The sequence below is a fragment of the Aptenodytes patagonicus genome, chromosome 10 (genome assembly GCF_965638725.1).
Source record: "Aptenodytes patagonicus chromosome 10, bAptPat1.pri.cur, whole genome shotgun sequence".
Lineage (NCBI taxonomy): Eukaryota > Metazoa > Chordata > Aves > Sphenisciformes > Spheniscidae > Aptenodytes > Aptenodytes patagonicus.
The window spans coordinates 22,148,908-22,176,549 of record NC_134958.1 but is presented as its reverse complement, the minus strand read 5'-3'; the positions used below and the strand labels follow the sequence as shown (position 1 = coordinate 22,176,549).

The 27,642-nt window shown below is 46.8% G+C and overlaps 1 protein-coding gene across 3 annotated transcripts in view; it reads right to left on the bottom strand.

The window, feature by feature from the left end:
• SIN3A (SIN3 transcription regulator family member A) overlaps window positions 1-27,642 on the bottom strand; it is a 36,669-nt gene that overhangs the window by 5,812 nt on the left and 3,215 nt on the right. For 2 of the 3 annotated variants that reach the window (XM_076348497.1, XM_076348496.1), the window contains exons 2-17: window positions 21,184-21,404; window positions 19,354-19,530; window positions 17,482-17,588; window positions 16,730-17,012; window positions 14,056-14,307; window positions 13,350-13,502; window positions 12,850-13,008; window positions 11,444-11,533; window positions 9,862-9,980; window positions 7,551-7,761; window positions 5,257-5,373; window positions 4,293-4,531; window positions 2,905-3,088; window positions 2,148-2,721; window positions 1,464-1,633; window positions 197-370 (exon numbers count right to left, since the gene is read on the bottom strand). In XM_076348497.1, the coding sequence (XP_076204612.1) occupies window positions 197-370; window positions 1,464-1,633; window positions 2,148-2,721; window positions 2,905-3,088; window positions 4,293-4,531; window positions 5,257-5,373; window positions 7,551-7,761; window positions 9,862-9,980; window positions 11,444-11,533; window positions 12,850-13,008; window positions 13,350-13,502; window positions 14,056-14,307; window positions 16,730-17,012; window positions 17,482-17,588; window positions 19,354-19,530; window positions 21,184-21,372 (3,198 nt within the window). In that variant the 5' untranslated portion in view covers window positions 21,373-21,404. The remainder of the gene's footprint in view (window positions 1-196; window positions 371-1,463; window positions 1,634-2,147; window positions 2,722-2,904; window positions 3,089-4,292; window positions 4,532-5,256; window positions 5,374-7,550; window positions 7,762-9,861; window positions 9,981-11,443; window positions 11,534-12,849; window positions 13,009-13,349; window positions 13,503-14,055; window positions 14,308-16,729; window positions 17,013-17,481; window positions 17,589-19,353; window positions 19,531-21,183; window positions 21,405-27,642) is intronic. The other variant, XM_076348498.1, reaches the window with a different exon arrangement.

The window sequence follows — 27,642 nt, the reverse complement described above, 5'->3', positions numbered from 1 at the left end:
GCATTAACCTACATGCCAAAGCTGGGGACACGCCACCAAAATTTTCCTTTCAACTTTCAGAGCTACAGAAAGTCCTCAGGGCTTTTGGGTGCCTAAACAAGGCTCCTTTTTTAAAGGACTGGTGCCTCTCCCTTCTTAAAAGGCATCCCCCTCACTGCTTGCTGCTTTTACACCGCGGTTCACAGCCCGGCTTTACCTTGAAACAGTTCTCCTCTGACATAAGCTGCTCGGCTTTGCGCTGGTACGCGACCTCCAGAAGAGTACGAGAAGACTGGGAAGCGAGAAGACCTCCTGTTGCTCCGTTGTTGTTCTCCGACAGGTAGAGGTCTGTTACCTGCACGCAGATCTCATCGCTCACTATGTGCTGGAGCTGCAAAAAGGAAGCACGTGGGGAAGGCGTTCATCAGGGAGTCTGCTACATGCCCATCGGCACAGAACAGAAAGAAACAAAGATGTAACCGTGGGTTTAAGCCCAAGCAAAAAAAAAAAAAAAAAAGGCTGAAAAAGCATGAGTTTAAGGCTACATTTTTAGTAGCTTCTTCCACTTGCAGATGATCTCTGTGGCTATGTAAAAAAACACAGTATCTTTAAAAAAATTAGCAGGCGGCAAAGTACAGCTACTCAGAGAAAACCTACGGGCCAGGAGCATCCTGATCAGCAGCAGGCGAGGAAGGGCTAGAGCACCGTGACATGGTATATCCACAGCAAGGCGCTGCTGCGGTGTCTGAGGAGAGGGGTGGGAGATTTAGTACCAAGTCCTTATTCTGTACGAGTTTAAAAATCGAAAGTCACTCGACTGTCTTTTGAATTCAGGTAATCTCTGGACTGAAGTACAGGGCTTCTGAAAAGCAGCTCTACCCTTCTGAAAGAGGAAAGGCCTTTCAAGCCATTCCACTTCCAGCCCCTTGTGTCTGTTTTTGTTCTTTACGCTACAAAAAGGCACATGAAGAATTTTTCCCTTGGTCACGCATTCTTCCTACCAGCCCAATAAAAGGACTAGAGTTTAACAGCCAGAATGAGCTACTCAAACAGCCAGATAAAAGAGAGAAAGCTTTTTAGAAAAGGCATGCACTGCTCCTACAACACTGGTGAAAAGGAAAGGAATTATTTAAATGCCATTTCATTCTTTTTTCAAAGTCAAAGCAAGATTAGCTCTGGAGACGCTTTGAAGTTGAACACTTACATCCTAAAGCTTCTGGAAAACAAAGCGAGAACTCTATACGCAGAGAGAGGATATTCTCAATAATTTAACTACATCAGAAATTACCTTGTATCACGTCTCTTTACATCAGCGTTAGAGCTGGGTTAAAAACACCCAGAATTTACCTGCTTAACTCTGAAATTCCCTGGTTAGGCATACAACACTCCCCCTCCACTGTGGGCCTGGGCTCTCACTGCAGCAAACAACCCGGCTACTTTCTCTACCCTGGACCATCCACCCTCCAGCCTTTGCTGGCAGTCACCTGTCGAACAATGCTCTGGATCAGCTTGTCCATGGTAAAGGCGATGTAGGCGTGAATGGTGAACATTTCGCGCAAGGAGTCCTCGTACTGCGACGAGTCCATGTTCCCATCCAGGAGATTGCGCACCATGTCCAGGAAGGCTGGGTAATAATCCTCAACATCGATGTCCACTGCAACAAGAGAGAACGTGTGAGATGAACGCACCACCCCCAGGAAGGGTTGCTTTGAGTTTTGGTCCTCAGACTACCCGGTCAAGCTGAAGAGTTACTGGAATAGACTTAAGTTTGTCTTTTACAAACACTTAAATGAGTCCTTTTAAGGCCACGGGTACTTTCGTAATCTCTTGCTTTCTAGCTCTGGCCTCCTCCATGAGGTCTTTATTTCTGAAAAACTTTTTAAAAAGCTTTTAGTTAGGGAACTCAAGGATACTTTAGATATGCAAGTGTAAAATGAAAGCTCTTATGAAATAACTGCTCCATATTACCATTCTGCTATTTGAGTCCCACGTACCCCACACCTCCTCATCTCCTCCCTCAATTCAGTGCTGCCCAGTGATAGTAAAAGAGAGATCCTCCTGTTTTAAAGGGTCACCGCTGTAACATACCTGAAGACACCAAGTAAGCCCTGCCAACACACTACGAACAGAAGCATTTCTTCCCCAGCCTCCCACCAGAAGTCACTCACTAGGCTCCTTCAGTCGCAGCTGGATGGCAGGACTGTCGCTCTTGTCTCGCTTTATGCCCAGCACTTCCCTCTCCCACTCCCTTTCCCGCGTCTCCTCTTCGATCTGCCGCTCGGCCTGGGTGCAGATCCTCAGCAGCCGCAAGCACAGGATCTGATGCAGCCGCATGAATATGTACCAGTTGCTGTTCACGTAGAAGAGATTGTAGACCTCATCCATGCCCCGCAGCTTCTGGGCTGTCGTGTTGTTGAACATCAGCTTGGTTTTGGGAGGACTGCCCCCAACACCGTTGTGCTTTTTTGCAGCCCCAGTAGCTTCGTCCACATCCATTTCCTCTTCTTCCTCCTCTTCCACATCCGAGAGTTCACCTCGCTGAGCAAACAGCAGGTCTGGAATGAAGTGATACATGATCTGCTTGATTTTGTACTTGTCCTCTTTCTGGATTCCCGTCTGCCGCTTCACGTGGTGGATGATGAGAGAGGCAGCGTCTTCCAGGATCTGCTTGTCTTCATAGGCTAGCGATAGGTGTGGGCCTGTGGGGACTCCAGCATTGTCTTCTGAAGCCTGCTCTTGCCTCTAGAAATGAGAAACACAGCACAAAAATTAGTCCCAAACACCCCTCTCCACCCAAGAGCCTTTCAGAAAGCTCTGCCAGTGGCACAGACTTCCCCTCTCATCGAGCGGTGAGGAACAGGAACTGAAACTGCACTTGCAAACTACATAAGCTTGAGGGAAGGAAACTATTGGTGACCGTCTTACCTCATCATAGATGCTTTCAATCTCATTGAGGAGACTCTTTGACCTCAGGACCTTGGTATCATTCTGCTTGAAGTTGATGCCCTGGTGGTCCAAGGATTTCAGGTAATACTTCTCATTCTGCTCCCGCCAGACTTTATTAAATCCCCTCTGGGCTTCTCGCCACTCTTCCTCTTTCATCTTTAACCTTGGATCAAGAAAACAAGGGTGAGCTAAGAGACATAAAAGGTCCCAGTATGAGCACATAAGGAAAACCTAGGCCCGTGGTTCCTGGCCAGTGTTGAGAAGAGCCGAACTCCTTATGAAATGGGCATAAATGAAAGCCGTCCCACAGAACGGAGCTTTGCAGGAGGAGCACCCTGCACACACTCTTCTGAATAGACCCCTCTGGACTTCTCTCCCATCTAAGTAACACAGGCTCAGGAACAAAGTAGCTTGAAGGCTTTGTGCTTCCCCCCGCGGCATGCCAGGACAGCTAGAGGGTTTAGCGTCCCTCCAGCCCCACCATCCGCAGCAGGGAGAGGGGCTGAAGGGACGGGAGAGCCACAAGAGCTGGCCCAGCTCTCTCAGAAATCCCCAGGAAGTCGTGTAGCTCCAGCTGCTGAAAAGGAGTAGCTTAGTTTGGATGATTAACAAAGTTAGTGCCTTGCAGCAACCTGAGCTTCCTGGGAATGGACTCCTGAACCTCAACTCAGTATCTCAAGAAAAGCACCCGATGCAGCTCAAGACCCAGCTCACAGGAAGAGCGTCCTTGCAGCCGGGTGGGGAAGCTGTGACCTTGGAGGTATCTTGGGTAAGGCTGTTACCTCAGCTCTCGGAGCCCTGAGACACAGGAGTGACAGTCCCACAGAGATGGGAAGTGTCTGGAGAAGACTATCTCCTCCTTACACATCTCCTCGAGCTTCCCCAAGGAGCTGCAGCATCCGCTCCCTCTTCTTGACTGAGGACGGGGAGGTTGACAACAGAAACCGGACTGGGAATCTGAGAGTGACACAGCCTCCACAATCTGAGCCCACGGTCACGTACAGCCACGGGATTTGGAAAGGGATCAAATTTAGCCCCGGATCAATCCACGCAATAGTTTCCTCATCTTGCACACGATGCTGACACCAGAGAAGAAATAAGGTTTAAAGAGGAGACAACAAAAGCTCTACACCTCTCCAGCTGAGCTGCTAAGGTTTTTGTTTCAGAAGGGTAATTCCCTCTTTCTAGGAGATTATTATGAAATACAGCAACTGACCAGAACATAAAATGCACTTCTTAAATTACAGCCTTGTGGAGGTCACACCCTTTAGGGGCAGAAATTAGCTACTTTTACATAAATCTGGATCACGTATGGTGCGCTATCCTTCGGTAGAGCCCCCGGGGCAGGGCGCTAGAGCGGTCAGTACCTTTTCAGTACAATGGGAACAGCCACGGATGGGTTCTTCCGAAGTCCATCGATGATGTCGGCTGCTTTGTCAGCATATATCCTCTGGAGAGCCTTGCGGTGGATCACCTCCGAAGTGCCACCCAGAGTGTTGTCCAGCCGGAATTTGGCCTGCTCCTCAGCAGACAAGCGCGAGAGTTTCTTTTGGATTGCCTCAAGGACGCGGATCGTTGCCAGGTTGGTCTCCAAGACAACATCCAGCTGAAGCGAACAGTGCATTAGCCATCATTGAATAGATAAAACATGATACTTCACAGAGGCTAACATTTAAGTGACATGAAACAAGAAGCCGTGCATGTTTAACAAGATGATCTCAAGCAATGGTTTCCATGTTCGGCTGCTCTAAAATAATCCAATTATATTTTATCTGCTACCTAGGTAATACTGCGTAAGAATTTAAAGGCTACCAGAACGATACTGTTAGGAAATTACATTTTCCACCTGGGAATAGAACACAATTGACAGTTACTCTACAAAAGGACGTGCTGAATCTGAGCGTATTCAGGTAATTGCCAAGCTAACTTCCATTTCAAGTCAAGATGTCAATCATTTAACATCCTGAACGTATCGCTTTTCAGATTATTACAGGGGAATGCATGTTCCCGTGCGCTACGTGGGCAGCAAGAACAGAAAAGATGCATCGATTATACGCTGGCCATTGAACAATTTCATCTGGAGCGGTGTGAACGAAGAGCTCTGCCCAAAAAGTGATGGGCAGGGGTGGTAGCTTGGAGCGAGGTGGTTATGCAGCCACTGCTTCTTGCATTGCGAGAACACAAGCTTTTATGCAAAAAAACCCCAGGTGACAGACACACAATAAAAACAGATTCTAAGCAGTAGTATTAAAGTTATAATTATATCAAGATCGTTAACTGTTCACAGAACCCCAAGCTTTCCGAGACATGAATCAAGGAAAAACAATTTACCTCGAAACGCTCATCCTCGCACCTGTAGATGTGCTCTTCGTATTGTGTCTTCTTGGAGCTCACGAACGTGGAGTCTTCGGACCAGGACGGGAAGGAGACCCAGGTGTCATTCAAAACCTTTGAGGGAGACAGGGGGAGACAAGAGTCACAGTCAGTCTTTGAGGGGGTCACACTCGTCCGGCTGAGCCCAGTCTTCTGATGGAAGGATATAATTCCCCAGCTGCAAAAATTGCGTGCCCCTTCCAAAGCCCAGCATTCAGGGGGCAACCCCAAACAGCCAGAACCGAAACATCCAGGCGGTCTGAAAAATTCATTAGCTGGAGCTGTGAGACGCAACTTGCAAGGGAAGAGAAAAAGAAAGGTGAAATCCGTTACTTTGGATTAGTCAGCTGCAACCAGCTGGTTCATCATGTGTGTGATTCACCATCGGCAACACTGGGTGGTCATCACGTCAGACGTGACTGTTAGACAGTACGTGGTTTCTACCTCCAAATAAGGCTAATTGGGAATATAAATCCATACCCCAGCAACACCTTTCCTGGCAAAGCAGCTGAGCACCTGCAGCTTTCACCACCTCCAAAACAGGAACAGAACATTCCAAAAAAAAAAAACCCACCCAAAAAACCCCCAACAAACCAACTCAAAGAGGCCCAAGGCAAAGAAACAAGGATTTTGGCAGGCAGTCTTGGAAGTCAGGCCCAGTTTTCATAAACCCGAAGCCTGAACAACTGAGTCATTAGATTCTCACAGGAAGAAAAGTTTGTAACTGCATCACACAAGACACTTTTGAAAGACATGTCAGGACTTAGATTAAAAAACTAACAATTGTCTCTTGCCCAGGTTGTTTTCACTATCTTGCCACCACTTCAGCTGAACACCTATCACCACTGCTGGCTGCGTGACTTGGTCACCCACATTCATCCTCCTCATCTCTCAAGGAGTGTAAGGGCACAAAACCCACAGTGTTCCCAAACGGCAATCTCCTCGCTATTTGCTGCGGGTGCCACCGCTGACTGCGGTCACCCAGGGAAGGGATTTCTGGGCCTCTCCTCTCCTCCGGTGAACACTCTTAAGCGGCACGTTTATTATCTGGCCTTCAGCAAGAGTCCTGCTCACTCACCTCCAAAACATTACCTTCAACACCAGTGAAGGAACAGGATCAGCCAGTACCATTCCCACTTTGATCAAAAGGTCATTACAACACATTAAAGGACTCAGTGAGTACATCTGATCCTGCAGGACTCTGTTGGGAGACCAGCTTTGACTCTTGACCAAGAAGGCTGGTTCCCTGTAGGGAGCCGATTTCCCAAAGCAACGCACCATTTCTGAAGACAAGAGGTCTTCTTAGCATTTCAGGTAGAAAGAAAGAAAGAAGCACGTGAGGGGTATGTGGGAGAATCTGTCTACAGAAAATGTAATTTTCTTTTAAGGTTGGGCTAGAGACAACTCTGAAAGCAGACTAAGTGGGAATTTGGGTAAAAAGGTAGCAATAATCCCAAATTACGTATCACCTTATAAGAGATCCCTGAAATCACATTAAGACCGTGCAGAAAACTAGTTCTGCCATTTCCTACTCAGAGTTTTTAAGTTTGACATCTTAATGTTCTTTTCACACGTTAGACTACGTAAAACATTATACATATCTAACGCCCCTGCATTTTATTTAAGTAGTTAAACATCACAACTATTTGGTGGGGGTTTCTTTCCAGCTGCTCCCCAATGCTTCATGCAACCCTTTCACAAGCACCACTGGAGAAGAGCTGACGCCAGCCATCAAAACCACGTGGGTATCACATCTCCCAGCCAGCTGCCAGCATAACCCATTCCTAGACTGACGCCTCGCCCTGTGCAATAGCTTCTGGACGCAATCCAGGTGTTTGCAGGAGTGCCAAGTGCTCACTTGCCACTAGGAACACCTCAGGGTGTGCTCACCTCGGGCTTCGACACGTACCACGATGATCCCGAGCCAGGATGGTATGCCTGCACACGCCTGGGTGCAGGAGCAGCATGGCTCAGTGCTGGATCAGCGTGCTAACCAGATCCACCACAACAGGCAGCTGCCTGGCCCCAGCTCCATGCCCAGCGCCAGTTCTGGGGTGCAGGCAGCAGCACAACTCTGCTGCACGAGAGCAGACGTGCCCCGACATCCCCGGCAACCTTCTCAGCATAGCGCAGGGATACAAAATAAAGTTCCCCATCTTGTTCTTCTGTTCCACTCGTCCTTGCTCTATCCCTCCGAGAAGGCTGGGAATAGCCTTCCCCTGTCACGCAATGCCCATCCAAGAGCACCTTACCTCTTTACACAGCGGAGTCCGCCCCGTGCACTTGGGTTGCTGGTAGCTCTTGGGTAAGGCTCGGTAGCTGGAGCCCAGTCTTTTACAGGAGGCATAGTCTATCTCCATGGCAATCCCCTCGGTAGCCCGTTCCTTCGGATATGTCTCCATGTGAACAGACTCTTTATACCCCAGAAAGTTTTTAAACCAAGTGAACAATTCTGGGAATTTCCTAAAAATAAAAAGACTGAAGTGAGAAACTAGCTAAGTAGAAATCAAACACCGCTAGGCTGTGATGCTGAGGCTAGAATTGAGTGCTACAGACAGACTGTGTCCAAGAAGACCCGCTGAATTATCAGTCTGGTGAGAAAGGACCCTCTCTGCTCAATCCCACTTCCACAGAGCCTGATCCAACGGGAAGCGAGTACCTGTTTGTTGATCAGGTGGTGGATTGCTCTCTCGGTGCAACTAAGGTGCTTTAGTATTATCCCCCACATTGCCAAGGATACGCAGAGAACCACCGATGCATCCTCCACATGCCTTGTGGGGACAGTCCCCGCGAGACAAGTAAGGAACAGCAGCCAAAGCTTTCACTGCAGGGGCAGCACCCGTAGCAGGGTCACATCTAGGTCCCCCAGACTACCCTGGTAGCGAACTCAGGCCAGATCCCTAGTTGTTTGCCAACGTTCTTAACCTTAAAACAGACCTTTCCTTTCCGAAAACAGCAAGAAGAAACTGAAAAGCGATTCTGCAACTACAGGGCAAAAGGTTTCAGTGCTGAGCAATCGTTTCAACCAGTGCTGCCTCCCCGGACTAGGCAGACCAGCACAAACTGTGAAGAAGCCTTTGCCTGCAAGGCCCAAGTTCGCCTGCTTGCAGAGAAAAAAGTTTTCCGAAGAATTTATTAGTCTAAAACAGTGCATCTGTTCAACTCCTTTCGCCTCATGCAAAGCTCCAGCAATACGAGGAATTGAACCTGTTATTGAGGCTAATTGAATCACTGCTCATTTATTGCTTTTTCATTACACGACAGAAGATAACGTCCAACTCCAGAATAAGAAAGCTGTATTATACCTTTCCCAATACAGACATTCACCCTTATAGCTAGGAGCACAGGTGGCAGATGAGAGAAATCCCGAATTTTTTGGTCGAATACTTCACCTTTCCTAGCTAAAGGTAGCATCCCGCTGATGCCCGACTAATTCCAGTGGAGCTACAGGAGTGGAAGCTCCTTGGGGCAGTTTCTTTGCACAGCAGCTAGTGTAAAGGGGTCCTGAACCCAATTTATGTTGCTATTGCCTTCTCCCTCGGAACCGGGAACTCAATTCGCAGGAAGAAGGAACATTAATCTTGCTGCCCAAAGTTGACGAGAGGATATCGGTTGGTTTTAGCTGATTAATACAGAGTTGTTCTGTACACTACTGGCAATTATGGAAGTCAGAATTTCTATTTAAACTATAGTACTCCTTATCATTTTTGGCTACAGGACAGAATTCGTCTGCTTTTTGCTCTTTTGAAATTTTAGTGAGTTTGTATCAGCACTTTTTTAGAGGACATTTCCTATGTAATTAGACAGCCAATCTTTTCTTGAGTGAAATAATCCATGATTCCAGAGCGAGAGACTGCAATAACACACTGCTAAATAATTCTGTTTGCTCTTCTGAAAAAGGAAGAAACACAGCAAGCAGTACCAGCACTGCTCTTGAATGCTGCCTGCCTGCCAAGACATAGCTGGGAATCCCTCTCTCACCTCCTCTCGGATAAGGAATAGGAAAGGGCAGTGCAGAAGAGCATGAAGTTGGAAGGAAAACTGAAGCAGGGCACTTATTGTCCTGCTCCAATAAAGGAAAAGTCTGAAAGCCTAAAGCACATGGCACCTGCACAGTATTAGCCACTGAAGGGCTTCCAAGAACTACCAGTATCTTCCTGCCCATGGAGCAGCACATGGCACCTCACCACGTACACCCCTGACACTCAGGCCGAGCTGGAGGGAATAGGAGATCAGAGAATGCACTGCCACAGAAGCAACCCGTGCAATCATTTAGCGGACAGACAATTAAGCTGTGGCAGGCTATCCAGATAAAAGTCGAGCCAACCAACAGCGGAGGAAGTGGGCAGCGCAGGGGGACTCCATCTCAGATGTACTTTGTGGCCCAAGAAACCACCGCCCGGCTCCCAGAGCGGCGTTCCTCCTCCTCCGTGCCACGCAACCACACGAGATGCATTCCCCTGAACGACCACAAAGGCTAGCGTTTCTTTCCTGGCTTTGCAACAGAAACAGACCAAGTGGATTAAACTTCTCACCTCACGTAAGGAAACGGCCTCCACTTACCCCAGGAATGGAGAAACGAGCTGCACGAGCTCAGCCCGGGAGATCACCTCCTGGTTGAAAATAACCAGGCAGCGAAGGAAGTTTTCGTATGCTTCTGTGCTACGCAGAGCTTTGCGGACCTTATAGAGAGAAGAAAAGAGGAAAACAGTTGCTGTCAGGGTGAGATCAAGCTGTGTACATTATTGCTGTCCAGGAGACCTGGATTCAACACTGTGCTTCCCACCGATGCACGGATATTACACATGGAATGAGAACGTAAATCTTTAAGCGAGCTGAACAGAGGGTAACTTGCCCCGTACACAGGGCCAGACAAACAGATACCGACGTGAGCCATCTCCGTGCTGGCTATGCCCTGCAACATCAGCACCCGGTGCCTTACTCTGAAGAAAGGAGTTGCAAGTGAAGAATGAAATCCCTCAAAGAACCCCCTAACAGCTGGATTACGAAATGCTGGAATCGTGGACAACGTCAGTCATAACTGCAGCACCACAAACTCACCCGGGCTGCCTTTAAACACCAGAGAATACTGCAAGGAGGGAGCAGGGGTAAGAGACCTGTGCCCTGGGTAATACTGCTCCAGCCTCTGCCCGTGTTACAGCTTGGGTTATCACAGATAAGCCAGCTTCTGTAACCCTTATCTTCACGGTACGAGGAAACCAAACGATTCATCCCAACACCATTACCTTTCCCACAAGAACAGTTAGCATCTATGCATCAGACGGAGATCTATCATCAGTCAGATATTCGCCATTACAGTTATAATTCTACAGCAGGGATTTCTCGGTTTACTATTGTTAACACCTACACATCCTCCGAGCAATAGACTGGTTCCCAGTCACCACTAGCTGGTCTACAGCACGCTGCAAAATGCATCGCATCATCGGGGAGCAACCAAGACTTTCAGCGACACATGAATATTACTTAAAAGGCTTATTTACGTTCACTGTATACTCCCCTCTGAGCCATAAGGAAATGTATGGACATCTTAGGGAAGACACCAAGGTACCGCTTGGAAACATCCCACATATCCTTCACTTGTTCTGTGGGGTAAACCAGCAACAGGTAACAACTGTGCAATTAATTAGATTCATCTCTCGGGGGAGGAAAAAAAAAACCCCAAAACCCCAACATCGACGTGAATCAGCTGCTTTGTAAACTGAGCTCCCACACTGCAGGCAGCTGGTCACGGATGGGTACAGCAAGCTGTGCCAACACAGCAAGACACGCCACGCACATCATCGGCTGTACGGGGATTTCATGAAGGTGAAAAAAAATTTGGAGTGTGCGTTACAGGAAAAAAATCCCGTTCCTGCAAATAAACTGCATCAGTAGCGGGTGAAAAGCTGGAGAATGACCTTTGGGGAAAAGACACAAATATCCACGCAAAAAAGATCACCAGCCTTTTAAAAAAATTCAACGGATCTGACTTAGAGGTTGCACAATACATCTGAAGTCAAGCTGACAAATGTTATCAGGGTGGTATATATATCACACACTTCGCTGTGATAAAAATCCGGATGTATACATGCTAAGAACATAAATCAATGACGCGAGACAGCTTTCTCTGAATCTTGCTTCTCACCTTCTCAAAGAAGAGAGATTCTGTCCCCACACCGTGTTTGCTGGCTTCTGCCAAAGACTGGTCTTTTAAACCAAGCAGCTTCGGTTTCTTCTGTTAACAAAAAACAGAAAGGCAAGAGGGGGGGGGGGAAAAAAAAAAAAAAAAAAAAAAAGAAAAGAGGGCTGTTCAGCAGAGCAAGTTGCCATATTTTGATTATCTATCACACAAGGGTTTCAGCTTCCTGACCCCACCATTTGCTTTCAAATAAAAGAAAGGTGGTTTTTTTGGAAGGAAACTTGCATGAAAGTGTGTGTCACAAGTTAATCTACTAAAGGTTAATCAGTAGCATAAAACTCCAAGTATTTTTAATACACTGTTACATCCTTTTCTGTAACTAGTTGATTGAAAGTCACTGGTTGTGGCGTATCTCATTTTTCTAACTAGTTTGCAGAATTACCGAAATAAATCTGTTTTTTTTTCCTATCACTCACCCAGTTCTTTAAGTCTTACATCCCCCTAAAATTAGTGTATTCCTTGTTCTCTCTTGCATTCCACTGCAAGATCCTTTATTTACCCCACACCAGCACTGCACTCCACATCCTCGGAAAGGCCAAAAGCTGCCTCCAAAATTTGTTTTATTTTGCTGCCTTTTATTTGAAGAGGAGGAGAAAGGGCAGAAGGGGAAGTAAATCACTGGATTTAAATGATACAATTACGTGTGCTAATGCTTTTCATCACAAAGCAAAATACACCACCTTCAAATAAAGCAGGCGAACTTGCCCCTAATGCACAAACACTAAACCACCTGGCCACGAGACCATTTTTATTACACTACAAAGCCTTGCTCTCTCAAAACGTACGTAATTTGAAAAGGGCAAACTCTGCAAAGAGAATAATCGTTCATCATTGTATTATAAGGTTTACCATAGGAAAGATGAGCAAACACAATTCCACTGCATCTGCTCCAAGTTCTACTACAATAAAGCTTTCGGGCACACCTTTCTCTTTCCCTCAGCTTATCTTCCCACATGCCTTAGAAACATCGCTACAAATTTAGACAAACTTATATTGTGGCTTTACTGAGACTTTTGCCTCCGCACCCCACATCTCCCCCTCATCACCAAACACCGCTTTATTAACCAATAAAACTACTCCCACGCGTTCTGCAGCATCCTAATAAAGTGGGGAAAGCCCTATTTTTCCCAAGCCAGTAAAGTAACTATTACCACCCTCAGGTACAGATAACGCCATCAGTTTGTGAAAATCAGAGACAAAGCCTTGCGCTCAGAAACACATTAAGTTCTGTTTTCTCAAGCTGCAGCCTGCGCCACAAAAAAAAAAATTGCACAGACTCGTACAATGCCTCCCGCTCTGCCACAGCCTCCTGGGAAAAACAGGGCTGCTGAACGAGCAGCACACGCTCTTACCTTCACCGGAGGGGTTGCTCCAGTTCCCGAGTGCCGTCGGATCTGACAGCCATTCTGGTTGGGTCTTTGCTGTTTGTTGTTGAGCTGTGGCTTCTTCACTGTGCCACCGTGATCATTTCTTACCGATTCCACTTTCTCTGCAGTTGTCTTACTTAACAGCTTATTTAGAGACAAACCCATAAGACCATTAGAGCTGAGTTCCACGCATCCAGGCAAAAAAATATGCCTGCTCCTCCTAGCTCTAGATGACCAATGTATTTTATCGCAGCTATTGCAGTCTTAGAACAACCCTTTTAGGCAAAGGGATTGTATTTAAAAGACAAGTTATGGCCAGAAAACACCGTCTATCACCCTGACCCCATTCCCACGCTCAGTAAAAGATCACTCCAAAAAAAACCCAAGAAACAAACAGCAAAAGCACATTTTTCTGAACTCTGGCTACATACAGGACAGTTTTCCACTAGGTATTTCAGTTCCAGTCTATCTCCCAGAAGACTCACCACAGAGCTGTTGGCATCAGGCAGGAACTGCCCGAACTCCGAGAGCAGATCCTCCTGGTTCTTGAAGAGGCGAGCCACCTGCGCGTACACCTCCTGCTCCGTCAAAGCCGGCGTGTAGTTACCTCCTGCCTCCTTGGCATTACGCTGCTCCTTCTGTCATAGGAAAGAGGAGAAGCGTCAGAAGAAAGGACGCACGAACTATCTAAGTGACAGAGAGAAACCCCAAACCCTCAGCGATACAAAGAATGAAACAGCAAAGGTCTCCACATCCTACGTAAAGAATGATACTATTTTAGTAGTATGATTCTTTTATATATATATATTAAATACATATACTTACATATACACTATAAATACATACTAAATGCCCAGCTGGGCCTGGACACTGATCAAGGAAGGAGTTTCTTTACTTTTAACATAGTACTCCTGCCATGTTGTCTCCTCCTGAGCCACACTCACAGAACAACGCCAAATATGATTTTTAAAAAGGCATTTCAGACACTTGCAAATAAAGACGATGGACTGAAATCTATTATTTCATGCTGCTACGTAATCATCTAATTTGCAAGAATTCTGCTTAGCTTGCTGGCCGATGCCAATCCAGCAGAAGACCCAAATGCAACTCTGGGACAGGCACAGTCAGCTCCCGTGGCAAAGAAAGAGAAATAACCACACATACACTCAAGCCTGCACTGTTAACACTCACCTGATATGTATGGAGGATCTCCAGGAAGGCTTTGTAGATGTCTGGCTGTCCCTGGAACCGATTCTTGATCTTGTTGACATAGTTGATGGCGTGATTAAACTCAACGGGCTGATTGTTCTGCAGGGATGGTGTGGTTCCCAGAGAGATTGTCACAGGCGTATGAGGTTGGACCGGTGGCGAGCGTGGTGATGCGTATGGTGGAATCGGGGGAGTTTGCTGGCTGGCGGGAGTATGTGCCTGCAACTGTGATGGCTAAGAAGAAAAGAAGCCACGTTAGAAATTAGCAGATGCCTTTTATGTTTGGAATAAAGGCATTTTTATTCCGCATATGGACCCCATCCAGAGGAAACAACCCAGCATATAACTATCTGATGCCAACGGTGGAACAACGTGGAGTCAATAGAGATACCTCTGAGCTGGAATATCACAACGGGATAAAATCTCCTGCTACCGCATCCAGTTAAACAACCTCTTCCCATATACTGGCCCGGGACGACTTTTGCTGCGCTTCCTTAAAAGACTAGTCTTTTCAAAGTGCTACTAAACAATTATTCCCTTCACAGGTCTAGGGAATTTTAACAATATCTTTCATAAACTGAACATTTCCTAGTGGCTGTTTAAGCAGAAACTGCTGTTAAGAGTCAAAATTAAGAAGTACCATTTCACAGTCAGAGTTGGGTTTTAAAGATTAACAGAAGCACAAATACAGGTAGACTAAGAAGAAGAAAACTATTATCCAAAGCAAATAAATAGATAAATATTTAGTGGGCCAGTAGAAACTACAATTCATCAGGAAAACAAAACACCCGGACCATTCAAGCTGTTGTTATTAACAGCTGTTTTTCCTTGCTAATTGCTTTTGACTGAAATCTGACAAAAGACACATACTATCTCAAAAATTTAACAGAGCCAAAATGCGCAGGCATGGCTTGCTCCAGCACTGCAAGTTATTTTGCCCCTAGTGAAGAATTCTGGGATGCATAAAGTAAGGCAACAGCAAGGGAAAACTGGAATTTCTTTCAATATTGAGACGAAGAGCAGGCAGATAAGGCTCAGAGTAATTATTCTGAATACTCTTAATAGACACCTAACAGCCACAGGAAAATTCAGCAGCAGTTTTGAGGTGGCAATTTTAAATGCAAATGGAAGTACTCATTCCTGCCACCTTCCAAACTTCAAAACGTGTGCTACGCAGAGCTTTCACTACTGACAGTGTAGATAACTGTCTTAGGATGGCCAGAAGCACCCTATTACAAGATCCTGCCTTGCTTACCTACAACTTTACCTGTCTGGTAAGGAAATCTCACCTCAATATCTAGCATGTCCCTCAGGTTCATTTTAAAGTTTCAGCAAAAATAGTTCAACTCTTTGCAGGATGATGACACGGGGAGAAAACCACTTAGCCCACAGTGATGAGAAAGAGACGGCTACCTCTCCACCGAGAGCACGTACTACTTCTTCGGAGAAAAGCCTTGAAATCTAGCACAGGTAAGTTAATTCCGGAATGCCTTAGCTTTGCAGTTTTCAGCTTTGCAAATCTTTTAGCACGTTTTTCTTTGCCATTTCTGAACAAGGAGGTTGCAAGTCCCACCAATGTTTGCCTAGAGATCATCTTATTGCCACATTTTAAATCCTGCTGCTTTCTAACTGCATATTCCTTTTTTTTTTTTTCCTCTTTTCCAGCCAATTGTTAGCTAATTGTACAGTTTAGAGATTAACCCTTGAAACTTTGGGGATTCTTTCCCTCCCTAAGGCTCTCAAATCTTCCCACATTTTGAGGCTGAAATATGTAATATTTTATCTAGACTAAGCTCCCTGAATGCCTCTTATATTATTCTATTCTGTTTTCAATCACATAAAATACATCTGTTGGACAGTAGCATCTGGATTATATCTAAAGCAGAGAGTCAAATTCCCTTTGTTATTGAAAGGTCTCAGTTTCAGGCACACAAACCGATACCTAAAGGAAACACCGCGGTCATCTCGCCTAACTCTTGCAGTTTAGATTTTGCCAGGAACTCCTGCACCCATCCAGCTGATGGCTGAACTTGAGTCTTTCACAAAAAAAAGTCCAATCTGAAAACAAGACTTCAAGCAATGCAAAATCTACCAAATAACTAATCAAGCTCTTCTAAAGGCTTAATTGCCCCAAGCATTTGAAACCACACACGCACACTTTCACACCAAGAGCAACATCTTTACCACAGCCTCTGTTTATGAGGTATTTCTTGGGACTTCAGTTATTCTGAGATGATATACACAAAAGCAGGCAGTTCAACACATGCCCGGTGCTTTAACTAGGAAGCCCTTCTTGCAAAGTCAAATGCATTTCAGGGACCTTTTTCCTGGGGCTGCTGGATCACTCCCTGAATAACGTGTGTGCATCTCACCAGATGCTCTGAGCATCTTTCAGTTCCCCGCTGAAAGCAGCAAGGCTTTTCCAAACCCTTAAGGTGGCTTATTTCAATTATTGTCAAATCAACTAGGATGCATCTCAAAGTCTGAAAAGGAGAAACTAATCCAGCAGCAGAAAGCACAACACACGCAGCAGGTTCACAAATACTATGAAAAAGCAGCGTGGAAGTTCCTTTTTCACTCTCTAGCTCCATACCAGTTTCAGCTGGAGGCAGCAGGATCCCTGTGTTACCAGCGTACGTCATTCAAAGTCTCTCACCTTACTGATTTTGGCAGGTGGCGGCTGCGGCGCTGGCTGTGCTGGTGTTGGGGTTGATTGCGCTGAAGGCTGCGACTGATGCTGCGGCTGGGGCTGCGGCTGGGGCTGCAAGCCGTGAGTGGGGATCTGGTGAACCTGCCCTGGTGTTGTCACATTCACCATATCATTCGTCTGCACCTCAATCTTGTAACCAGGCGGCAAGAAGGTGTTGAAACCCATGATCAAGTCTGGGTGGCCCTTGAAGAGCTGCGATACGCGGCTGATCACTCCTGGAGTGTCAATACTGAAGAAGGAGTAAGATCAAAATGTCACGATCCTTAAAGACCCTTCCAGTGGTACACCGAGTTCTCCACGCAAGAATTTCCCGTTAGATTTTTTACCTTATCACCTCTAACCTATGAAACAATGCAAAACTGATTCCTATAAATACGCTACTGAATGACATTAGAATTATTTTATTAGCCCAGGCAGCATTTTATATCTATGAGATCTAGTCCCAGGTCTGACCTTTATTAATGGGCAGACAACCAGATGAATCAGCTATCAAGGCTGAACTTGTGAACTCCCACTCTAAGCAGAGATTTAGTATAACTGAAGGGACGCATTTAACTTTCAGAAAAGAAAGCACACAACTGCTTTTACACTACTGCTAGGTGTGTATGGAAGGACAGAATTTAGCTCCTGCTCTGTGCTCCCACGCCCACGTACACTCTTCCCAACCTGGAAGGAAGAAGCAAAACGCAGCTTGTTACCTTTGAGATTTAAATTCCTTCATAATGTCCAAGAAGTCATTGTAGACCTGTGGCTGGCTACCAAACTGCAGCTTCACCTGGTCAAGATAAGACAATGCATCCTCCACCTGGAGACAGAACAGACAAGTTACATTAGCAGAGAAGATTTTATTTCACCTCCCATTGTTCTGCAAAACACGCATTATTTGAAAACACAGCTGTTAGCCCTGAGCCTGGGCAGGGAATTAAGGAGCAAAAGATCATGAGCCTGGTTAGTGTACTACCAGCACCATTTGAATAAGAGATACTCGCTCCCCACTCCTGGCTCACAAGATAAAACTGTACCAAAAAGAAACAAAAAGGAAAAAAAGTGACACAGATCAGAATTACTCAGGGGGAAAAAAAAAAACCATACTCCAAATTTACCATCACTGAAGTGACTGCTAGGATAAACAGAACTAGACTGAGTATTTTTCCTGCATTCATATGTGGAAATTATTATGGAAGTCTAAGAATAAGCAGAAAGTGGAAATGACATATTCAGTGTAGTAGATGTCTGCCAGGTACACGCTTGCACTTTTTCCAAAAAGCCAGACATTTCAGTTCGACATATAAAGATTTCGAAAATGGCAACTGTGGGCGGTAAATTGTTTTACACCTCAAACAGCAAGGAGCTTATGAACCGTTTGTGTACCAACACCCAATTGTCAGATGTACTGAAAGAACAGCCACAGCCTAAAGCGAGAGCTCTGGGTCCCTATCGCCTCTGACAGCCAGGCCGCACGCTCATCCCCTGCAAGAGCTACACACAGGACCTCTCTTTCGTCTGAAATTAAAACGACAGCAAAGACAGACAGACTGTCATGTGTAGCCCCAGTCTTGCATCGGCGGAGGATTTGCCACGGATTTCACTGGGAGAAAGAACCACACATTTCGAAACCGTTTTCAGGTCTCTAGAAATGAAGTGTCCTACACTCAGCAAAAGGAAAGGGCCTCTCACCCAACGAGGCAGTGGGTTCCACCGAAACTGGAAGAGACTTGCACCGTATTTGGAAGAGACTAAGAAATAGGCACCAATTCATATATATGTGCCTTCTCGCTAGAGCTGAACCAAATGTAGCTACTTAAAGGGGTTATTTTTGGTGGAGTTTTCTCTTTTTTTAAGGATTTTACAGCACATAATCCAAGAATAGAGCCTTCCTTACTCCCAAATTACTCCCACACAACCACCCACATATGCCATGTGTTCAGAAAAGCACCAAATGTTTTGGTAATTTAACCCATTCATACAAATACTCTGAGCAATACTTCTTCCTTTTCCTTCCTGCCCCCAACCTTTTCCTAGCAAGTCCATTTTTTATTACGGTATTTGAAACACCAGGGTTTCAGCAGAAAGAGAAGTCCCTTTCTGTATTCAACAGTCCTCCGAACAGGAGAAGCACCTAAGCTTTGTCAAGAAAGCTGGCTTTGCAGGGATGCCTCCCCTACACGCTGAATAGAAAGAGGTTCCCGGTTGCCCCAGGCTTCAGGCACAGACCTAGCAATTCCACAAGTCAGGTCAGCAATTTGAAAGAAATACTTTCAACAACTTCCCCCATTCCTCGAGGCTGCTATAAAAGCTTTCCCTGAAGTTTACTGGATTCCAAAGGCAACGTGGGATGATCTTTTCCGCGCCTAGTGCCATACGTCTTGGGTATATATGGATGCTCTTCATCCCTCTTGCTCTCACCCAGAAGCGGAGGGGCTTACTCACGCATCCCCATACCCAGTTTAACCACACTTTCATTTCAAACACCGATTTAATAAAACAACTATTAGCTGAGCTCCTCTTGCCCGACAGCAGATCCCCTCCAAAAAGGTTGGTTTACTTAAGGCAGCAATGCTCAGCGTTACCTTGAGCCTCTGGAACTGCTGCTGCCCCTGCACAGGCACGGCTGGTGGGGTGGGGTGAGTGTGGCTCTGCACCACCTGGCTCCCGTGAGGCTGCACCGGCGCGGTGTGGTGGTGGCCGCTGTGGACGGCTGCGATGGCTGGCCCATGGCTGCCCGAGCTCTGCGGCACGGCCGACACCTGGCAAGGCAAAGAGGACGTCACGTACGGCTACGGCTTCGCGGCCGTCTCTGCTCGCTGTACGGGCAGAGAACAAGATCGGTCTCCCCAGACCCAGGCATACAAGTAAAATTTTAAGGAAGCAGAACGCAGTCGGTTTGACCTTTAACCATGACTGCTAACAACCTTACTCAAAATATATCTTTTGTTTTCTTCAACAATGACCCAGAGAGACCTAAAAATGAAACAAGACAACTCTCATCCTATACTCCAAACATAGGAGAGCCCTCTCTGCAAACACGTTACAAACGCAGGCTCTCTCCGGCCTGCAGACTCGCTGGCTGTCTAGTCACTAGCACTAACATAAAGACCCGCAAAAGGGGCATAAAACGGGATTTTTAGTCTGACAGAGTCAAGGTTCTCTCTTTTCTCTACGACACTTACGTGTCACAAGCAATAATCTGAATGAATGAATCTTTATGAGCTTCTACACTCTTGCCATTCAGTTTGGGTACTGGAAGTCAAATTGTGGCTCTCTGGCACCAGCAGACTCAGGGGAAAACTCAGCTTGGTATCTCCCCTAGAAAAACAGGGAAAGGAACAGAAGGCATGCACTTTTCGGGTCTCCTTCATACATTAAACCAGAAAAGTTTCAATTTGGAAAATCCATTAAAAGAGCCTTTAAAAAATTTTTTAAGACTAAATTTACTTTTCATTTTACACACACTTCGTTTTCCATCCAAGCCTCTTTTAGATGGGATATACTTTTTTTAATCCTTCTCATGAACAAGAAACGATTTGCTTGCTGGTCCATCCAAGTTCTTTTTAGGAAGGACTGCCAGCATAAACACACCCTCTTCCAGTCCCTGCAAGCTCTTCAGCTCTGCGGCTGCTACTATCAGCGTGAACATCCCTTCTACAGAAGTAAGGAAGAAGCTGTGTGTAAAATCAGGCACTAGTCAGGGAGAGCAGCTCACCAGCAACACAAGCGTGGAAGATGCGACATGCCAAAAACATGGCAAAGCCGAGTAACACAGGAACAGCCCTTCCCTGGTCTTTCACTGGGGGGGGTATCTCCAGTGCACTCAAAGTACATTTTTTTTCTCTCCCCAGCTGACAGCTCCTTGCAAAGGAGGGAAGAGAGGGAAAAGTGCCACCTAATGACTCTGGGGTAACGTTTTCTGAAACATTTCAATTTTCCTGAAATTCTCCAATCTAAATGCTGATCTGATACAGTCTGTTAAGCTTAAGATCACCCAAGATATCATATGCCTGTGACAGAGCAACCACAAGAACAAACCTTTTCCCGGTGAAGAAAAGAAAAACGGAGAAAAAGTCCTGCACACATTTGCCTCTAGGATTCAGAGACCGTGATCCGAGAGAATCGTTAAAAGAATCACGTTCAAAAAAGCCACATGACACCACATTTGTTCAGGTGGCTCTGAACATGAGTGAAGCCGATAGTCTTAAAGCAAGTGCTTAAGATGAGATGTACGATAAGCACATTGTCCAATCTTGTTTTTCCTTCAGGAAGCCCTGGTTACCAAAATAAGCCTTGTCTCAAATACAGAATTCTACCGTGAAATGACACGCTGCTGGCTGGTCACGCAGGACCATCACCAGCAGGACCGTAGCTGATCCCCCGAGACGCAGCCACGGGACGAGCGCACGTACCTGGTAGCTGGGAGTTACCGAGTACTGAATCCCCGTGGCAGACTGCATGGTCTCCGAAACCGCCTCATAGACCGGAGGTGCCGGGGCAAGCACGCGGTGCTGGTGTTGAAAAGCTTCGGTGCTGCTGGTGATACGTCTCTGCTGCGACGCATACACGGGTGACTCCTGCTCATCCAATCGCCGCTTCATTCTGAACTCATGCTCGGGAAGCGCTACAAAACCTGTTAAAAACAGACCAATTAACAAACGCGATTGATTCATCGCTCCCTGCCAGCGCCATGGATGCTAAGTTCACCAAGAGCTGGTAGGGCAAGTTTCTGCCTATGCATTTAGGTTACCAATATCTCGAGATAGGGAAGTGGAATTAAGATCCAGCTTTCTGCATAAAATATGCAATCAATCGTGTTTTATCACAAAAAATACAGCCTTATTGTTGGAAATAAATTACTCTGCTTAAAAGTCAATGATTTCTTCAATCTCACTTAAAGGACGTTGCTAGCATGGGCATCTGAGCAACGCAAAGTTCATTGAATGCAGTATTTGAACACAACAGACTGGGGGAGGGTGCGTTACCTACACACAGCCTGGACAAAGTTGCCTACACTGAAAGCAGAAAAAAAAAAACAACCCTGGACAGTCCAGGTAGGATGACAGCCAGCTGTGAGAGATGCTTTAAGCATGTGGGAGGAAGGGGGAAGGCAAAAAGCAGGATGCGTAGTCAGATTTTGAAATCACTTACAAAGCCCCAAACTAAAGGGTTTTCCGTTTAATACACATAGGACGTGTAACCTCAGTGAAACCCACAGACCAGGAGTATTTTGGATACCGTATGCCACACAGCCGTGGTCCTCCCAGCATCCTGGCCCCACTCGCCAGCACCAAGCCGAAGAGTGCAAAGCGGAGCAGTGCCAGCAGGCACCGTGGCTGGCATCCCGCGTGCCGGCCAGGGATGCCGGCGAGCACTGATCAGCAGCTCTCCCACTTACTCTCCGGTATTTTTCTTCTCCAACACGCAGGCATGTTCCTGCCCTACCGTAAGTTGTCTTTATGCAACTTCATTTCACTTCAAACCTGACAGGTCATTTTGCCACTGTCCCGCTCCTAGAAGTGCCATGAATTCTTCGCTCTGTTTGATTGAACTACTCACCTACTCTTTTCTGCAAGCAAATTCCAGTGCTGTTTTCTATGCATCGATAGTTATTGCCATCCTTGAGATGTTATCTGCTGGTTCCTCAAACCACGGGGTGCTCAAAAGCATGTGCGGCCTGTTAAGGTGTTTGATGGACAGAGAACAGAGTGAAATCCACCCTCTTCGGCCTCTAATTCATCAGGACATCTCCAAAGCAAGTCCTTTTCAGTTCCAGTGCAGTTAAACACATCCATTGCTAACGTGGACACACGGATAAACAAGAGGGAACGAAGTTCCCCCAGAATAATGGTACAACAGCCAACTAAGCCAATTCTCATCTACCAAGTCAGGACAGCTCTTCACAGTCTAAACCCATCATTAACCAAAGAACCCAAAGATCATTCACCAATATCTCAGCGCGCGTCAAATATGTAAACGGGAACCAGCAGCACAGAGGTTCAGAATAGGTCAACGTGGGCTTGAAAACACAGGCTTTGTGCAACAAAGTGCTTTCCCCTCCGTGTCCCTCTTTACTAGTCTCTCCTTTCACTTGGAGGGGGTAGGACAAGAAGGAAGATGACTTCGTTTCTTTTTGGAGTTGCTCTTCGAGTTTAACCTCTCGGAATAGAGTCCCTTACCAGGTCCCCAAAGCACCCGGCAGGTAGAAGACAGCTGGCAGAGGCAGAGGAGGACTCCTCAACCCAAATAAAGGAGAAAGCTTGCTAACTGGATCTTATTTACAAGTTACAGTTCCTAAATAGGTCTGACCTCCAGCATACACTCAGAAAGCAGAGGAGCACACTTCAGGAGCTCATTTTGCTAATGGTGTCTGCGTTGGTTGTCTTTTCGTTCAGCTGGTCTCTGCTGACAAATAAAGAGCTAGGCAGGTTAACTTCGAGCTACTCCCTTCCAGCACAGCCCGCATTTAGCTTTGTAAAAACGTACGGTTTTATGCTAATAGGGCTGGGACTAAACTGAGCAATGCCGGCAAATCTGGCCACGCACCATCATCCCACGAGCAGAGCTAGCCGGGATTTTGCATGACAATGGCTGACTGCATGAGTAAAGTCTGGGCAAAGCTTTGGTAGCATCTATTTATAACCCGCTCACCACCGCGGATACCCTTCTGCTCTGAACGCTGGTACCCCAGCCAGTCCTTCCACTTTCTTTTGATCTCCCAGGCTGGTTCGCCCCTTACCCCCTCAGTGGTGCAACAGCTTTCCTTCTCTACAGGAGCAACCAAGAGCTGCTGGTTTGCAAACACATACACGCAATATCCACAAAGCAGGAACATTCTAAAAAAAAAAATTCACATGTGATTTGCTATAAAGAAGTGAAACGGTTCCAGCAGACTTAACACACTGTCTGCGATACGGTGCGTGTGTGTGTGTGTATATATATGTATACATGGTGTATATGCGGTGTGGCGGCTGGTGAGTGTCCCACCCTTGTGTCTCACTTCCCAAATCAACACTCCACACTTGTCGCTTTGGATAGACTCACCAACCTTTAAAGCAGAGGCTGTTCGAGGACAGAAAATGGCTGTAAGACGCATGTGCCCTTATGAGGACTAAAATGCCACCTTAGGCTGCCCGAGAAGCCCCTTCCCCGAGGAGCCACCAAACATCTCAGGCCTGTGAGGCCATGGGAATCATGGTAGCACCGAGGATACGTTACCACACACACACCAGCAGCATGAACATCAGTTTTTGAAGCTTCTGATTCTCGCAGACCAAGTGAGTGATCTTCCAGAAACCTAGATTGCTGTATGGTCGACATTAAAGCTTCTGTTTACTGAAAATTAAAGCTCCTGTAGGTTCTTCTTTCCTCTGAATTCTCCTCGCCTTCGCTAACTGAGCTTGGACTCTGCTTCTATCCAAACACTGTACCTGCTTCAACTTTAAAATTTCATATTATAGTCTGTATATATATATAGAGAGAGAGAGTCAATATTCTAGGCAATAGTCAATAGCATTAGCCAATCTTCCTAGATAACACCTTGCTAAACTCCTACTTAGGGTGTGCATCCGCTGTGTAAGAGTGGCTTGCAGCAGACCACCACTTAACGAAGATTACTAATTCACAGGCTTTTTTAATCCTAGCAGAGAGATGATATCGATACTCTGCTGTACCTAGATGAAGACTAGTGACGTTAACTCTGTGCATCCACCACCACCAAAACTCTACAGAGAGGGAAAAGCACTGAGGGGCGAGCAAACCAGCACCAGAGCAGAAACTGGGCTGCATCTTGCAGAAGAAAACATGATGCTGAATGCACCAAAGACTGCATTCGTTTCCTCACTGAGGTCCTGCTGATCTTCACCTGGCATCTTCCAAGGATCTTCCTCACTGAAAAGCTGGAGCAATCTGTTGTGCAGCAAGTCCGACCCCTCCTACAGCACGCCAGGCGGCCGATAAGGAAGAAAGGCTGCAATGAAACCCAAGACTAAACATGGCATTTTAAACTGATTTAGCTGAAGCCTGCTGCTCAAAGGGGCAGTTCCACCCACTTCCACCCCCAGTGACAACTGATTTCTCTCAGCATCCTCGCTGATGGCAAAGCCCAGCTAACATGGAAAGCTGGTTCGAGGATAAATACACAATCGCAATCAGTAGCGTCAAAAGACTTGTATCAGCTAGCCGCCCTCCACCGGGGCGACACTACAAACAGTACAAAGCTTATTTTATGTTGTCTTCTCAGAAATGTAGCACACGCCTCTGGCATCCCCTTACGGACTTTGACTCTAAGATTTAGAAAGCCCCGATTCAAACTGCATCATCCGTAATCTTAATTTGGGGGTGGGGAGGAAAAAAAAAAAAAAAAAAAGCCCCAAAAATACAGCAAGGACTGCACAAGACTGAAAGCAAGTCACAGACTTCAGGTACTTTCCTTCGTTAAAAGCATTAACCCGAGGCACGGAGGAGAGCTCAGCAATAACTGAACAGACTGAGTTCCCTCAGGACTCCGTGCAGTCCACGGAGAATTGCATCCCCTTTCCCCAGCATCATTTCTACCCAAACTATCTTTTAACTTCAGTTAGAGTACGCTACGTTCTGCCTACAGGAGGATGAAAACTACATGCTCTATTTATTTTATTTTTTTTCTTTTCCGAGGTTTTTAGTGTTCCCCTTCTCAGGGAAAGGACGCCGCGTAGGAACACACCTCTGATCTTTCCACCCATGCCACCTCCCAGCTCACCAGCTTTGCTTAGCGCTACAGGTAGGGTGCATCAGGCAGACATACCACAAACGCACACAGGATCCTCGGCTGGTAAAGCAAGAAAAAAAAAAATTTAAAAAAGGTACGTTGCATCTCAGTAACGCCACCAGAATTATGAAATTCTACCCCGCCAACCTCATCAGAGGATTTCCCCATCCATCTGCCTCGTGTAAGCCAGTGGGACCGATAAACTAAGTGGAGCGCATCCCTTCCCCTCTGGTATCGCAGAGAGGAGCGGAGCAGCAGCGCTGACACAGAAAGAGAAGGAACAAAGCAGGGACAAGGCTTGATTCAGCTGGCGGAACACCGCACGGCTCCCTCCTCACGCCCGGCTCCCCTCCTGCCTGCTCACTCCTCCACGGGAGCAACAGAGCCCGGGTACCCTCCTCTTCCCTCGCAGAACTGCCTCTCCTCTGGCAGCTCCACTCCTCAGCTTTTTACCAAATAAGATCTCAAAAATCTGCATTTTTTTATTTCAGGTTTTCCGATCAGATAAGCAGGGTCTTCTGGCATTAGAGATCAGCCGTTAAATAGGTGTCAGAATCCGAAGCAAAAAGAAAAAGGCAAATAGAGAATAGGAAGAAAGCAAATCGGGAAGGTCTGCTGCCTCGGCACCTGTTGGAACCACAACACGCCTGTGGATAAACACCGTCTTCACGAACAAGCTGTGAAAGCGCCACTAGAGAGGATTTCGGTCCCTGCAGACCGAGGACCCTTCTGAAAAAGGGCAGGGAAAGCACATAGCTGCAGACGACGTGTTTAATGAGTGCGGGGGCTTTTTAAAAGGTTTCCTTTCGAGGGAGAAAGGACTCAAAACTCGGGAGCAGTAAATCTAAGTCTCTGCTACAGCTCCGGACCCTGGAGGGGCGGCTCCGACCCCGGAGCTGTCGCGGATGTCCTGCGGGACAAGTCCCCCGTAGGATTTCAACGCCGTATACCACGGCGCCTGCTAGAAAGCAGCCGGCTCAGGTTCCGGCAGCGCTGCTGCTGTCAGTGCACTAACCCAGCCGCACGACTTCCAGAACATGACCCAGCTTGTTCAGCAATCGCTGGTATATTTTTTGCGTGGTGCCACACAGCCCGGATCCCTCGCCTGTAACATGGGAATAAGCCCCCGGCCCCGCTGCAGAGGGGTGCTGTGCAGAGAGGCACATCCGTGACCGGAGAGTCATTCCAAAACGAAATGAGAAGTCTCCGAAAGAAAAAGGTGCTGGAAAAGCATTACGCGAAGCTTTCAGTGCAGTTAGGAGAGTTTTCTGCAAGGTGACCCGGTGACAGCCTGCGGGTTACATGCCAGAACCCACCACGAGGCAGGCGGGACACGAGTAAACCCCGCTCGCCTCTGTCCAGACGGGTAACAAGTTGGTACGGCACTGATCCGCGCTTTGCCAAAGCGGCAAACGGCCTGGACATTAAACTCCACCGCAAAGAGACGATCCAAATCGAGCTTTACACTCAATACAGAGGTTAGCATCGTTTTGCCCAGTTTCCTGAGTACACTTTCCCCACGCGCAGAGGGAATTATCAGAATATTTTTATTTATTCTTTTTTTTTTTTTAATAAGAGACAAGACCCCACAGGAGCTGGAAAAAAGCAGCACGTCCCCAAAAGCGCGCAACCCGCCTAACAGGCTGAAATGACAGCTATTGCGGGACTCTCTTTTCTGTTCCAGCTTTAACAGCCATAAAAGCTTTCCAACGCTGGAGAAGACCAGAACAGCAATCTGGACAGAAAACGATTCATAAATCCTGGAAACGTAAATGATCCGCCTGCCAATTCCAACGCGATGCTCCCGGCTCCAAGACCCACACGTGCCAGGAGCCTGCGCGGAGAGTTCCCCCGGCAATCCGGGCTGGGGCGGGGGCGGGAGAACATCTCCCTTCCCACCCTGCTTCCAAAAGCAGTTGAAGTCACCCGGAGTTTCCCCAAACTTTAGCAAGTTACTGCCGTTTTATTGGGTGAACTACCACGTTGAAGCTTTTCAAACAAGTTGACGCCGAGACCATGTACCTTAACCAGAAGCGGTGAGTGGGAGGGGCGAGGACGAGATACTTCGGGGTGAGAAAGCGTGGCTTCCTTTTGCAAAGAGCGCACCGGCCTGAAAAACTGC